The 16,039-nt window shown below is 32.5% G+C and overlaps 3 protein-coding genes across 7 annotated transcripts; 2 read left to right on the plus strand and 1 right to left on the minus strand.

Moving 5' to 3' along the window:
• Positions 1–1,566: 1,566 nt before the first annotated feature.
• Positions 1,567–3,618, plus strand: LOC113399743 (uncharacterized). Its single transcript, XM_026638957.2, has 2 exons — positions 1,567–1,930; positions 2,475–3,618. Exons 1-2 carry the CDS (start codon positions 1,795–1,797, stop codon positions 3,371–3,373), a joined length of 1,035 nt encoding a protein of 344 aa, XP_026494742.1. The 5' UTR covers positions 1,567–1,794; the 3' UTR covers positions 3,374–3,618.
• Positions 3,619–4,965: 1,347 nt separating this feature from the next.
• Positions 4,966–10,622, minus strand: LOC113399744 (14-3-3 protein zeta). Of its 5 annotated transcripts, none has more exons than XM_026638961.2 (5): positions 10,460–10,622; positions 7,750–8,085; positions 6,896–7,019; positions 6,310–6,473; positions 4,966–5,966 (listed from the first exon to the last, which is right to left on the minus strand). In XM_026638961.2, the coding sequence occupies exons 2-5, from the start codon at positions 8,047–8,049 to the stop codon at positions 5,811–5,813; spliced, it is 744 nt and encodes a 247-aa protein (XP_026494746.1). In that variant the 5' UTR covers positions 8,050–8,085; positions 10,460–10,622; the 3' UTR covers positions 4,966–5,810. The 5 variants fall into 5 exon arrangements, with proteins under 5 accessions (XP_026494746.1, XP_026494743.1, XP_026494745.1 ...); XM_026638958.2 differs by lacking the exon at positions 6,310–6,473 and adding an exon at positions 6,575–6,738 and having other exon boundaries at positions 10,460–10,621; XM_026638960.2 differs by lacking the exon at positions 6,310–6,473 and adding an exon at positions 6,575–6,738 and having other exon boundaries at positions 10,298–10,562.
• A 1,238-nt stretch (positions 10,623–11,860) lies between these two features.
• Positions 11,861–13,981, plus strand: LOC113399745 (mRNA turnover protein 4 homolog). Its single transcript, XM_026638962.2, has 4 exons — positions 11,861–12,058; positions 12,670–12,914; positions 13,052–13,300; positions 13,713–13,981. The coding sequence occupies exons 1-4, from the start codon at positions 12,031–12,033 to the stop codon at positions 13,920–13,922; spliced, it is 732 nt and encodes a 243-aa protein (XP_026494747.1). The 5' UTR covers positions 11,861–12,030; the 3' UTR covers positions 13,923–13,981.
• Positions 13,982–16,039: the final 2,058 nt, after the last annotated feature.

Genomic DNA, 16,039 nt, shown 5'->3' on the forward strand with positions numbered 1-16,039 from the left:
TTGTATTGAATAAAGAAACATATAAAAGTCAAATCAAATCATATATAATATGTAAATTTAAGGCTTTTCGATTGGAATAAGATTACATTAATAAGTACATTCATGTCGTTAATGTGAACTTAAAACTAAGTTACGGTAAATTTATTTCATATTGCAATCAAATAAATAATAAACCAATGAAACCATTCTACAATACTTAAGTGATTGGTGAATGAAAAGAATTGTCGCAGAAAGTCTGGCACGACAATGGAATTCCTAAACTCCTTTTTTATTGATTATTTCATCAATTCTAACAAAACATTTAATTGTATCGCCAACCATATTAATGTTATAGCAAACGTTTCTACCACACTTCTACCACAAGTTGTATTAAAAACCGGCTATGCAGAATCGGTTTTCACACCAAGTACAAACATCTACGAAAATTATTATCTTTTTTTCTTTCCCCTGCCCGTGCCCAAATCTATTTGGGGTCGGCACAGCATGTCTATTCCTTCCATTCACCTCTATTATTCGTCACTGATCGTTCACATCCCTCATCTCTACCATATCCCTCCTCACACACTCCATCCTTGTCTTCTTAGGTCATCTTCTTCCCCTGCCTTCCTCTACGCTCATGCATCACTTCTACGAGTACAGAACATAAACTTAGTGAGACTAATAAAGACATATTAGTTGTTTAATATTTTATTTATATGAAGATTGCTAATTCACTAATTATTACTACTTTTACATATTTAGTAGAGGGACATTGAAAAAATATATGTTTTCTTACTTATCATTATGTGAACGTGATAAATTTATAAGAATTTATTTACTTGGCCGAACTTATAACGCCTAGTTTGCAACTTCGCAAAGTTAATATGTACATCCTTCCTAGGCTACGCTATTCCTTTCTTTAATAAGATTTTAGTTATTTTAAATTGGGTTATTAAAAAATTTAAAGCCCGTGTCAATAAAACATTAAATAAGATAGAGAAAGATAGATATAAAAGGCATATTACTAATACAAGATTATATTAAAGACTAAAAAAAGTGTGACGTGGTAGTATTCATTGATTTCTAGGCGAATATATTATACTTACCTATATAAATGTATGAATTATATTATGTATAATAATAATATTAATATTATGAATATTTAGATTTTGTTCGATTAGAATTTGTTATGAATATAGTCTCATAAAACGAATCCTAAGGGCAAAGGTGTCTGTTACACATAAGTAACTAGCAACAACAAATTTAAATATATTTTATAACATCGATGTTACCTTATCATTAGCATCTTACGATTTAATATTGACAACAGACCACTTAATTTTAATTATTTTTGTATTCATTTAATTGTTTTATATAGACTTTACAACAACTTCAAGTATAGTCTCTAACAAGAACCATAGCGGACCAGCCTCATACATTGTGTCTTGTGTGTCACCGACAGGAAGAACTTAACGACTACTGAATAATAATTACTATTAGTTTCAAAGCCCTAGTCAATATTCGCTCACACTCTTGTCAACATTTCTAACTCGTCTACGTATGTGATCCAACAAATACATTATTTAATTAATATTATAACTTAAACCAGCGAAATTAGTATGAATACTTGATATCCACACACTAACTTTACTATAGTAAGAAGAAAATAAGGATTCCGCTGTGGCCGATATAGTGAACCGTGCACATGTTCTTGGTGATGATTCACTGGCAAAAAAAACAGTGAGGGACGGCGGAGAACGCAAGTGACGCAGCGTAAAGTCATTGATCCCGGTGCGTTCCCCGACTGCCGACGCCATGTCGGAGCTCGCACCCGCGACCGAACCGCTATTCCCGCCACTTGTCCTCGCGATTTATATTGCATGCGTCGCCGGCGCCGGAGCCCTCGCCAACTGTGCTGTCTTAGCTGCACTTCTCAAACGGTCAAGAAACGGTAAATTTTAACATAAATATTGCATGTAATAATATCGGCTGTACGCTGAATATGTCTTATTCATTTTTTTCGTTGTAGCTTGGATGACAAGGACAAATTCATAATTAATAACGTTAACTACTACAAACCGGTACTAGAGATGTAAATTATTATTAATCTACTAAAATATTCTACATCAAAAATATTGCATACAATAATCTAATTATTAAACGAACACCGACAATATGAGCCTTAACTTCGTTCCCTAAGCCATGTTCGTTATTATATTTAAAAATGAAATGAATATGAACTAAAATAATATCTCTTAAACAATTAGTATAAATAATACAATAAAAATAACAATAAACACTACCAATTAATTCGTTATTAAAAATAAATACAAATAACATCATTCGTGGATGCAACTGTATGAATATATTGTTATACTTTTTTCTTTAACTTCGATGTAGCTTTTATCCTTTACTAAAATAACGTATAACTTATATTTTATTTTACTTTCGTAGCAGTATTTCGATTTTTCATTATTTATTTTTTTTCATTTCAGGCTTGTTTTCAATCATCATTCAATTAGCAGTAACTGATTTTATGTTACTAGGATTTTCTATTGGTCCCGAATTATGGTCTTACAATATTAGAACATGGGTCTTTGGAAGAAGCAGTTGCATAGCGTATCGAGGGCTCAGTATATTTGCAACAACAGCATCTTTGTACTTAACTGTTACAATGGCTTTGCATACGTTATCAACAGCAAATATAGAAAAAAATGCAATGATACTTAAAAATAAACGAAGTGGAGGCGACGAAGATGAAGAAATAAGGTCTTCGCGTCACAGTCTTGTTGCTTGCAGTGATACTTCTACCCCACCTCGAACTATGAATCTTGATTATCGTCTCACTGACGCTAGAGTACCAGTTGCACCACCATCGATTTTCGTATGGATTCTGGCAGCATCACTTAGTATTCCAGAATTTGCTTTAGCTACAACTGTTCGTCATGATAACGATGTCATCGCATGTACTTTAATAGACAACAGTCATAGGATAAACATGCATTCTTTGGTTGCGCTGTTTACTTTATTTTTACCATCACTGATATTAACCAGTGCAGGAATTCTTATTATATGTCAATTAAAATCAAATAAATTATCTAAAATAGAGGGAACTGATATAATACCAGCACTTAAATTATCAATATGTTTAATATTTTTATATATTATTTTCTGTGCACCGCGATCGGTTTTTTATATTTATAGATTATATACTATTTCTGAGGAAAACAAAATAAATGTAGGATATGAAAATGATACGACTTTACTTATAAATTTAATACTCAGTGCAATGTATCTTGCTGCAACATTGTTACGTCCTTTATTATGCATAACTTTATTGCCCAGGTTAAGGATTTTCTTGTCATTTGGTTTTAGGAATATAGATGATGTTTAATATTTAATCATGATGAAAAATTTATCTTAAGACTTTATAAAGATCTCGATGTCAATTCAATGATAATATTGCATAAAGTATTTTTGTACATGTATACCCCCCTACTTAAAATATTATATTGATATAATAACAAAAGTCTTTGATTTAAAGCATAATTGTGTTTACAAGTTGCAAGGAGAAAAAGATAATTATTAGTAACTAGCTTTCACTATTTTGTGTAGGTAAGATCTAATGTTTGTTAACAGCGCCTTTGTCTATGAGCGGTGGTGACCATTTACCATCAGGTGGGCCATAAGGTCGTCCGCCAACCAATGCCATAAAAAAAAAATGTTCCAAGTTACATAAATATTTAACAAAACCCAGTACTACGTATTTCTATTTACAAAACTTTGTCCAGACTTCATTGTTTTTATTACTTAAGTACCTACTCGTATTGCTATGCAATAACAAGCTAATTTAAATCAATTTATTTAATTATTACAATTACTGAACTTGACAACATTTTAGTCATGGGAGAGGTTATATAATAATTTTAGTAACATAACTATTGTTTTTGCGGATGAAAGTAGGGTTTAGCAAGCTAAAACGCAAGGCTTATTTTAATTTTTATTGAAAATGTGATGACTTTTTTTTTCACAATTTTTTTTATTTGTTTAATGTGTTAAGTTATATAAGGGTCAATGCCATATTGAAAATGTCTTATTACATAGAACCATAGATAATATACGCATGTAGTAACAGGATGAGATATTAAAGCAGCCTTAAACTTATCCGCAAGCTTTTGCTCAATTCTTTGTAGTGTGAACAGGTTATTTTTTTTTTGTTAATTCCTTTTTATTTTTGCCCACAAACTGCGAAAATCATTTACATTTAGAAGTTGAAATTTACCATAAAAGTAAGAGGTTTTGTATGACATATTATGCCTTTAAGATTTATAGCTATGGTAAAGACAAACTTCATACATACAATTTACTCTTTTTTAAGACTGGTATTTCGTATATCCTGGCAAAAATATTCCTTGATATTATAGATTATAAAAATAAATAACTACTTAAAGTGCTACTATAACAAGAAAATATCTGTAATTTCAAAATATTGATCATGCATACCTTAAGCGCACACCTTTTAAATATACTGTATGTGCATTCATTATTAGGAAACCACTGAACGAACTAAATTTGATAATGCAGTTACGATTCGAATACCCAGATATGTGTTCTGACGTCTGTTATACGACGTCCACGCGAACGAAGTCATCGGCACAGCAGCTCGCTACTGGTGTTTAATTACTTACGATTTTATTAATTACAATCGATAATCTTGCCATATAATATTACTTTTTATAATTTAGTTTACTTTCAGAAGAACTAAACTACGTACCAAATAGTAAAAATATACAATGAAAGTGAATGTATGAAAAGTTTCAAGTTATCTTTATATAAACGGGGTGACGCCCTCGTTTGTACACATTTTCAATTTTGAAGATAATGCGTATCAGCAGTTTAGTATTCAAATTTTTAAAGATTAGTCTGTCAACCGTACTCGGATAAGGAAAAAACTACGTCGAATATTACATAGTTTAGACAAACATCTTTTTGGGGTTAATAGGTGGCGGTTTATTTAAATATTGGTTCTAAAACTAAAAATTGTATTTAATACAAAAGTTTATTGGTGAAAACATGAAAAATATAATAGATTAATGGCTGATAAAATGCAGCAGAAATGTTACAATATTTGTCCATCACAAAACTATTTTGCTAATAAATGCCTGAAAAAATCCAAAATGCTATATGTTAAAATCAGTGATGGGCACAACAAAATGGTTAATGTCAACGATAAGATTTGCTTTGGTAATAAGTATTTATATGTTGAGGACATCACAAAACCACATAAAGACACTAACAAGTTTTTTGTGCCCTAATTTAATACAGCCATTACATTTATTTGCAAATTTATTAAATATGAAAGTCGAAGTCCATTGGGTTATTGGGCGAAAATTTAACAATTTTAATGACTAATTTCATTATTTTCAAAAAATTCACCATCATGATCTCCATTTCACTGCGGACATGCGGCGAAAGGAATGTTAATTGGGGGCCGACCGGGCTGTAGTCGTATCTAATCAATAAAGGAAAACACTTTTAACTTAAGAAACCGTAATTTTAATAACTTAAGTTATAAATATTTATATTCATCAGGTCAGCTCGATATCTGTAATCCAGTGTAAATACAGAAATACAAAACCGTCAAAGATGACACATAACATTTAATTTTAGACGGAACGTGAAGGTCCGCTGCGAACGACATTTTTAACATTTTTTTTACAAGCGACGGCTCGCAACGGCCGCGGAGACCCGCGCCGCGCGACGTTCTCGAATGTTACTCGTTTTCTTATAAAACACCGATGAGAACAAATGCGTGTGGGCGCGGCGCCGCATTAGTTGTCGCCGCCCTCGGCCGGCTCGTCGCCGTCGCCCTGCGTGTCCGACGTCCACAGCGTCAGGTTGTCCCGCAGAAGCTGCATGATCAGCGTCGAGTCTTTGTACGAGTCTTCATTCAGGGTGTCTAATTCCGCGATCGCATCATCGAATGCCTGGAATATTGTCTTTCATTATTTTACCGCTATTCGAATTTAAATTCGACTAATAATTACGAGCAAATTGATTATTCATCAACAACTTAATATTGTGTTGTTGTTTCTTAACAAAGTTAAAACACTCCGATGCTGGCTGGGTCGAGGATTAAGAGGTTAATTGCATTGCAACATTGCCATGCAGAGTCAATATTAGTCCATTTGTTCTTTGAGAAATAAAATAATGACAAAAAATTTAATCATGCAATGTAGAAACTAAGAGACTATGGATGTCAAAGTTTAGTTAGTAAGGAGTTACACTATCGAAAATTCACACTGCAGATTTCTAGGCAATTCAATAAACCTGTTTGGCTAAGTGACACGCCCTCGCAGGGGAGTTGATAATCTCGTAATAAAATACAGAAAAGTTGAGCGCGAGACCGAGCCTGATGGGATGGGTGGGTTGCATTTTGGCCTTAGCAATGTCAAACGCCTCCTGGTAGGCCTTCTGTGAGTCCTCCACGACGGCTGGGGACAAGCAAGTACTTTAGAACACCGAACCTACATTGGACTCTCATACCTCGTGCCAGCCAGCACAGAACCTATGCATAACTGACACAAATATTGACCTGTTTGGCGAGCTGACACGCCTTATCTGGTGAATTTAATATCTCATAATAAAAGACGGAGAAATTTAACGCCAGCCCAAGCCTTATTGGGTGTGTAGGCTGCATTTTCGCCTTGCTGATTTCAAAAGCATCCTGGTATGCTTTCTGTGAATCCTCTACAACAGCTGCAATATAAATGTAAATTAAAGGACATCATTCTTACATTGTTTCCTTACAATATCCTTGAAATATTGAATTATGGGAAATTTCTAAAGAATTAAACAAACATTAATTATACATATAATATAGTTCTCTTTATAATTGATAATAATATAAACTTACAATTTCTGGTTTCTCCTGTGGCCACTTCTGCAAGGTACCTGTAGTAATCACCCTTCATTTTGAGGTAAAATACTTTACTTTCTGGATTACTAGCTTTAGGGATTAGGTGTTTGTCGAGTAAACCCTGAAACAATAGAAAAAAAGTTTAAAATATATAAAATAATTTCTATAATATAAGCAGTAAAAAAATGAGGTATATTGAAAATAAAGTCTACAATTTAATTAATCGCTATCCAAATATTTCAATTCAGGCACTTCGTGATCACGGCATCTCTGTTGAAAGGTCGGGGAAATTTATGGAAAACGATACGATGGCCGTCGAAACGCGAACATACAAAAGAGGTATTGATTGCTATGAAAAAGCTAAAAAGACCGTTTAAAAAAAATCGATATTGATGATTCATCATATTAGACCTTTATATAAGAAGTGAATTTGTTAAAATTTACTATACTCAAAATTTAATTACGAAATAAGTAGAGTTAGGGCAACGAACGAAGATGGATAGCAGCGCGCGCAGTGACGCGGCGCAATACGTCACCCCGCCCGCCCCCTCCGCGGAAAAGCCGCACCGCGCCCTGCATGCTTTCGCATGGCTACCTCGTATTATTGAGCCAATGATTAATAAGAACTACTGGATACGTATGAAACGATCGCGACAACTAAACGCTTGCATCATCCCTCAAATTGGCAATGTGCAAATAAAATGTTGTTATATGCGTAGGAAGTTATCCCTGGTATCGCTGTAATTTATTTGAAAATAATTACATAAAAAAATAAAATATTACGGAGCTTAAAAATACATTTTGAAAGATATAGAAAAAAAAATACTAATTAATGAATATTTTTTACTTACCAGGACGTCGTAACAGATTTCTCTGAGCTCTTTTTCTACTTTAACCCTATATTCTTTTGCCATCTGTTGTTTTCTTTCCGAACCTTCGGTTTTCTGTTCGATGGAGGATATGACTCGCCATGATGACCGTCGAGCGCCGACAACATTCTTGTAGGCGACGGAAAGAAGGTTCCTTTCCTCATTGCTGAGCTCGACTCCGGTTTCGGTGACTTCCTTCATCGCGGCCGCCATGTCGTCGTATCGCTCAGCCTGCTCCGCAAGCTTGGCGCGTTGCACCAATTCCTCCTTGTCGACGGACATTTTTGATGATTTGAGATGACTATATTACTGATGCCCCTGCAATAAATATTAAAAGAGGTCAACTAAATGGAAAAAAAAGAATAGCTGAACCGAATGAGAATATTTTCTCAGAAAGACTAATCGTTTGGGCGTCACTTTCACCAAAGTGAATCCAATTGGGTATGAGTCATCATGAATGAGGCGCACCTTGGCTAGAGGCTCACGAGCGCACAAGCGCAATGTAAAAACTCGATGTAGCTCAGAGAGCGACCCTCACGCCAAACGCGACATCGACGCGGCGTCCGTTCGGTTTGACAGCATCTCACAGACTCGACTGACTAACAAGGTACGCGCCGTCGCCTAGCCGCTGTCGAGCCACCGACACTGCGCCAACAGTATTGATCCAGCGACACGGGATAAACACTCCAGACGAAATACGACTAGCGCGACGCTTGCACACACCCCTCTCCCACCGCCCACCACCCACCCCCATGTGCACCGCACCGCCCTCGCACCCTACCCTCACCCCTACTCGCGCCAACGATCACCAACCCGGCGCCCACCTCGTTCTACCCACCCTTATCTAGCTATCTATTAATCTATCTTCAATTATTTTCTGTTGCTAGGCTTTTCTTTACCCGATATTTAGAATTATCTAGGATCTAATGCAATAAATTACGACAATTTACAAATTTTAAAACAAGTAATATAACAATTTTCAAAGAGACATCAAATATATAATTATGTATGTTATGCAGTTTAAGGGTGTGGTTGATAGTGTGTTGTGTGAAAAAGAGAAATTCTTTTATTAGTTTAGTACCCTTAGTTCTGTATAACAATGTCTACATTTATTTTAAAGAAAATGAGTATTATATCAAATATACATTTTTTTAAGAATTTTTTTTCTATTGATTTTTAGTATTCTGTTTATGTAACAACTATAAAATTGCTGCCATGAGCAAATCAGTTTTTTTTTTAAACACATTTAAAGCCTTGTTTCTAAATTTAGTAGGGTTGCTGAAACTATACTCAGCAAAATATAATTTATATATTACATCAAAAGTAAATAACATAAGGAATTATTACCTCGTTACTTTCTTTCCTCAACCGAACTTGATTATTAACTGAATATGTATTATTTAGGATCTAAAAATATGTGCATAAGATGAAAGGTTTTACTTCTTAAAAAAAAATATCTACTCATATAAGTTTGCAACATTATAATTCCTTGCACTATTATTTCATTTTCTAAAAACAGATATAGCCTTTTAATAGATGCTAATTTGTCTTGATTTAGAGATCTCAAGAAGTTCATCAATTATAATTGAAAAAATAAAGAATAATTCAGTGAGAAGTAGAGATATTTATATTTTTTTCCAGCTCGACTAGCTTATTAAATCTTATTTAAATACATAGGTTTTGTTTCACTAACTACTGAATTTTATATATAGAGTTATCTTCTTGAACAGGTTTTATGTTATCGGTAAAATTTTAAAAATCATATAATAATTAGAAATAACCATAATTGTGTAAATATATTGTTCCTGTTTGCACTTTTTATACTTGTTTTTCATTACTAGCATTTGTAATAACAAATGCTAAGACTAAAAATGACTCATGAAAAACAAGAGTTTAATTGCATCAGTGAATATAGTAAAGCACCTACAATGAAAATTAATAAATGTGGGCAATACTGTATCCCATTAGCGACCTGTGCCTGCAATAGAGCAATCTAGTTTTAGCCTAAGTTATGCACGTGCCCGTATCGTGGAGGAGTTAAGTCTACGCCATGGGATAAAATTTATGCAATGTGTTCAAGATATAATTATTATACGATTATGACTATTTAAATGTAGAATTAAGAAAATAATATCTTATTGTAACCCTCAAAACGGACAGGAACTTCAATGACATAAATCGTTATCGACAAAGATAACGGCGTGACTGAATACGCACGACAAAATTAAGACGCACTATGTGATAGGCCGTTCTTAGAAAGTCAAAAGTAGCGAAAATATTATTACATAGAAATGGAATGAGATCAATATTTTACTAGAGTTAATTAAATCCTAAAAACTCATAAAATTAAAAACTTACTCAAATCCGAACTCTAATTACACAAAGTGTTACGAGCAAAAAAGTACTTACTGTAAAAATTTAACGTCAGGTTGCGTTGTAATATTTATGATATTAACCGGTCAAAATTAGAAATAGGTAATCATTGGAACTAGCAATCGAATTCTATATCAAAGTTAAGAAAATCTCTAACCACACCGCAATACCGTGTCGCCGGTTCGGGCAAAATGGCTGCTGCAAGGGACACTCCTTTTATGCGTCACAGTCACAAATGTATGTTGGTACAATATTTGAACAAAAACACTCAAATATATCACAATTTTTTTCGCACTCAATATTATCTTAATACACTTACTTGTTTGAAGGGATATAAAGTAATTAAGCCAGCAAATTGCAACACAATATCAATTTTTCTCTTGCGGTGAACGATACACTACACTGACGGCAGCGGGGCCAGAGGGGAAACAAAAAACGGAACAGGGTTCTCATAAAAGGTCGGCCATCTTAAAATGCTCAAAGAGGAAGTAAAACGATTCAACGTAGATTGAAGTTACCTCTTGTATATCTGTCTCTTATTTATGTATTAAAAAGAAAAGAGATAAAAGATAAACGTTAAAATTTTCACCGCTCTATTTCAACAACAACAGGAAGTCAAATGAAACGCGCGCTTTTTCAAATAAATGATTAATTATAATTTTAGCTTTTGAAATTAAATTTTTACGATATATATATATATTTTTGTTTAATACTGATTAAAACTAAAATGTAAATTGCTATTAATTATAAATGTAGTTATCGCAAACACCAGTTGATAACTATACCTATATCTATCAGGCTACCAATGTATGGTATAGATAATAAATAAACGAATAAAAATGTTATTACCTTATTTAACTTTAAAACACAATTACATTTTTCTCTTTAATGTTCAAGACATTAAAAGTAAACATGTACATTTATTTAAATTTAATTTATTGAGCTTTATGTATTGTCATGTCTTGCGATAGAAAAATGTCGTTAACAACGACTACTATAGTTGTATTGTGCAAGGGTTTATAATTACATTTTTGATATGGTTTATCTTAGTTTATCTAGTAAATAAGGTTTCCATAAATGGCCAGAAAACGATACTATATGTACTACAGTATTAACTAAAATTTATGCCTTTATTTATTTGATTAACAAAATAATTTTGAAATAGCGCCTTTTTAAAGTCGATGTCTCACTTTCACTCCTATGTTAAATAAATATTACACGACATTTTACGTGAGAATTTCAAAAATTGATTTTTTGAAATTCAAACTATCTTATTCAAGTAAACTTTACAATAAAGCACTTTTAAATCTTCAATATTTCAACTCGCTAAATCCATTTTACTCTACAACGTATTACAGTTCCTACCAATTTTACAATTTAGTTCCAGCAGCGTCATTTAAATTTCATATATTTTGAGGGACACATTTTATATATAAAGATATTTCTCCTATATCTAAGACACTTTAATATTTGAGGCTTGAGGGGTCGTAGTGGTCAGATATAGCTAGTATAAGTGTATTATCTATGGTCAGATAGCTATCAGGTTCAGAGCTGCCAGATTATATATTTGGATAAAAATGTGTGTAATTTAGTCATTTTTTTCCATTGTATAATAATTTAGTATAATAAGTTTCATTCTATATAACTTCAATGACTCAGGCGTATAAAAATACTTAGCTGTACTGGTAGCCCAGGTCTGATTGTCAAATCACAAATGTCACTTGATTTTGAAACATGCCCCAGCACAATTATTTTGGATTTGGTCAATATTGTAAACACGTGAGGCGTGAATATTTATTGTTTTAAATGTAAAGATTTGTAAGTTAAAACACAGTCTTGTTTGTTAAAAATCTATTTTTTAAATTTAATATTGATCATTAAATATTAAAAATGCCTAAATCAAAACGAGACAAGAAAGGTAAGTTTATCGACATAACCTGTAGATTTAACCGCACTTACTAACGAATAGTCAGTAGATCTTTTATTCAAAAATCATGCATCGTAGAAAAATATAAATAAAAAGTGAATATTGATAATTACGTACAAAGCGCATTTTACTAATGTTTAGGTAATTTTGGACGTTTAAATTTCCCTATTATTATTTCCTTATTCGTGTTAAATTAAGTCCTATATTATAGTCTGAAATTCCTTGATTTAGTAGTTGGAACACGAGAACAATTACCGCAGATTGCGAGTTTTCACTGGGCACCAGAAAGTTTATGAAAACTTTCTGGTGCCCAGTCAAAACTAATACTAATAATGTATATGAATGCATTATTTGTGTTTATAATACAACAATAATTTCATTCCTTCATCACTGCTTAGGAGAACAGGGTGGGGAAACCTTCATCTTTTGGATAAAATTCTATCATGTCATATCTACCAACCCACCAACCTTTAAATATGTTTTGCTAGTATATAAAGGAAAAGCCATCAATAACTTTCTTTTTAGTTTATATGACGATAGGATCTCTTTTGTCATATCAACTGTTGTAAATAAATACACTTTAAATAATTTTATTATTACAGTATCATTAACCAAAACCAACAAAAAGGGACTTCTTCTCAAACAGAAAACTATTGAAGAAATAAGAAATACAATTTCCAAATATGAACACATATTTCTCTTTACTGTCGACAATATGCGTAATACAACATTGAAAGACTTGCGTAATGATTGGAAAGATTCTAGATTTTTCTTTGGCAAAAATAAAGTCATGGCCGTAGCTCTTGGAAGAACAAAAAGCGATGAAGTGGAAGATCAGCTCAATTTGGTGAGTAATTTTTTATATATTACTAATCTAAACCTTTTTATTTGAGTTTTATTTCATGCTCTATGAAAATACTGTTGATGTTTCAATAAATAGTTGTATTGTAAATTAGGTTTTTATTCATTATTTTCTTTTACCAGCTCTCAAAAAAGTTAAAAGGTCAATGTGGTTTATTAATGACAAATAGAGATGTTAGTGAGGTGTTGGAATGGTTTAAAACATTTCGTGAAACAGAATATGCAAGGGCTGGATTTATTGCAAATCGTGATGTAATCTTACCACAAGGACCACTAGAAGATTTTTCACATACTATAGAACCTCATCTGAGAAGACTTGGACTTCCTACAACTCTAGAAAGGGGTGTAATTAATTTAATTAAAGAATATCAGGTAAAAATATTATAATTATTGAAAGAATACAAAAAAACATATCAAAAATATCCTTTGACTTAACATAAGAATGAATTAGTTTCAATTTGGGTACATTTTCCCATAGACAATTGGCAATATAAGAACATATAGGGCATTGTAGGAACTTCCACCATAATTAGTCCACAAATTATGGAACAAAAGATGTCCTTTGTGTACTTATGCAGGGTCTCTCAACCTTCAAATCAGAACATAGAAATATTGTTAGGATGAATAATTAATTTTACTTACTCCCCACTGAGGGTACACCCACCTAACCAGATATGCCAGCATATACATTCATCTACCCATATTTATTAGTTATTCAGTGACCTAAATTTCTGTAGCATTATTTTTTTTATTGCTATTTTAATTTTATTTTTTTGTTATTTAGGTCTGTAAAAAAGATGCACCATTAACACCAGAACAAGCAAGTATACTGAAACTCCTTGGTATTCAAATGGCTAAATTTAAAGTGGTAATTAAATGTCATTGGACTAAAGGGAAAGGATTTCACAAAGACCTTGATATGCCTAGTGATGATGAAGCCAGTGATGACGAAAAAGTTGTTGAAGATGAAAAAATGGAAGATGATGAAACATAGTTCTTAATACTTGAATTTATACTGTTCAATTACCATATTATATAATAATATAAAAATATTTTCTGTTTTTCATTTCCCGAAAAATACTTAACGTCATAGGTTTTTAATTTACCAAGAACCTGGTCTACATAAAATATTTATATCGCCTTACATTTGACTTGATTTATGCAGCGCACGTCAGTAAAACTCAATCGGCACGATTTTTTCTGACACATTCAATCTATACTAATCTACTTCTACTTATATTATAAATGTGAAAGTAACTCTGTCTGTCTGTCTGTCTGTCTATCTGTCGCTCTTTCACTGCCAACCCAATGAACTAAATTTAACGAAATTTGGTATGAAGCAAACTTCAACTCTAAGGAAGGACATAGGCTACTTTTTTGCCTAACACATGACAACTAACCCCTAAAACGTGAGCGAAGCCGCGGGCAATAACTAGTTTACATTAAGCCTTGGTGAATTAAACACGTAAACTTTCCTCGTAAATAACTTCGTCTATTGATAAAAACCATATAACAATCCGTTTAGTAATGTTTGGGTTTATCGCGTTTATACAGAGAAACGAGGCGTGGGTGCTCTGATTTTTTATATAATTATATAGTGATAGTGATTTTACATGAAATAATAATATTTTTATTTTATATTATACGCGAATCAGTTGAGCTTACGGATTGTAGCGGTATACCTATGTTCATGAATATGACTAGATTTAAAGCAAAAACGGAGTTCTTATCATTAGAACGACTCACTAAATCCAAGACTATTAAATTTATTTATTTATTTTATTTTAAGTGAATATACATTTTATTTATATTGTACTGTATTTTTTTCCAGTTTATTTCCAGTTTTAAATTGTATGGCAGACTGTTCAATAATGTTGGTATAGGGTATTCTAAGGTCTGCCTACCGTAGGTATTATTACACCGGGGGACAATAAGTTTCGAGTTTGTTACATTTCATATACTTATTGGGATATCAGTCAATGTTTGTAAGTCTTGTTTAAAGTAGTTTTGTATCAGCAATGTATGTTTAAGTTTATCATGTATTGGCATGATTCCACAATAAGAGAATAGTTGATGATAATTACTTTTGCACTTACTTTTAATTTTGTACGGTACTAGGGTTTATAATAAAATGAAAGTGTGATGTTAATTTTCGAAATACTAAGAAGAAAATGTTAGTGGCGAGTACTAGGTGATAGGTAGGGAATGCAAATCTCGCGAGATTGGGGCTCAAACGAGATCCCGCGAGTTTATTGACGACCTCCGTGGTCGAGTATTGTGTACACCGGTTTTCATGGGTACGCCACTCCGAGGTCCCGGGTTCGATTCCCGGCCGAGTCGATTTAGACAAAGTTCATTAGTTTTCTATGTTGTCTTGGGTCTGGGTGTATGTGGTACCGTCGTTACTTCTGATTTTCCATAACACAAGTGCTTTAGCTACTGACATTGGGATCAGAGTAATGTATGTGATGTTGTCCAATATTTATTTATTTATTATTTATTTATTTATTTATTTATTATTTATTTATTTATTTATTTATTATTTATTTATTTATTTATTATTTATTTATTTATTGAATAACAATACTGCGAGATCATCTCGCCTATTGTTGTTGAGGTGTTTTTTTTACAATATTTGAACTTTTTCAATAGACTTATGCATCAAACATTGTTTGACGTATCTGTGTATAATTTTTTAACAAACTTATAATTATGTAGTAAACTTTGACGATCTATCAAATAGCAAATGAAAGAAAAAACCAGTCTTCTATTTTAACATCACACATTTTTTATGAAACTTATTATATAAGTTAAGTTGACTATTAATCTGAGATATTATTATCAATTAAATAAAACTATATCTACTTAGTAAAACCTTGAGAAATTACAGATTGATTAACAAAATATACCAATAAAATGAAAGATATGTTCAGTTTAAATCATAAGCCATTATTACGAATTATTTTGAAAGTAGTAGTAGTTAAGTACTTAAGAAGCATAAAATGTCCAGAGTCGTCTGCTTAACGGCTTCTTATTTTGATGTCCAGATAACCAGACGCTGACAAGACCCTTTCAGGTTCAACGCTAGTGGGAACCACATATCTCAGGCAG

This window comes from Vanessa tameamea, chromosome 2, assembly GCF_037043105.1.
Source record: "Vanessa tameamea isolate UH-Manoa-2023 chromosome 2, ilVanTame1 primary haplotype, whole genome shotgun sequence".
Taxonomy (NCBI): domain Eukaryota; kingdom Metazoa; phylum Arthropoda; class Insecta; order Lepidoptera; family Nymphalidae; genus Vanessa; species Vanessa tameamea.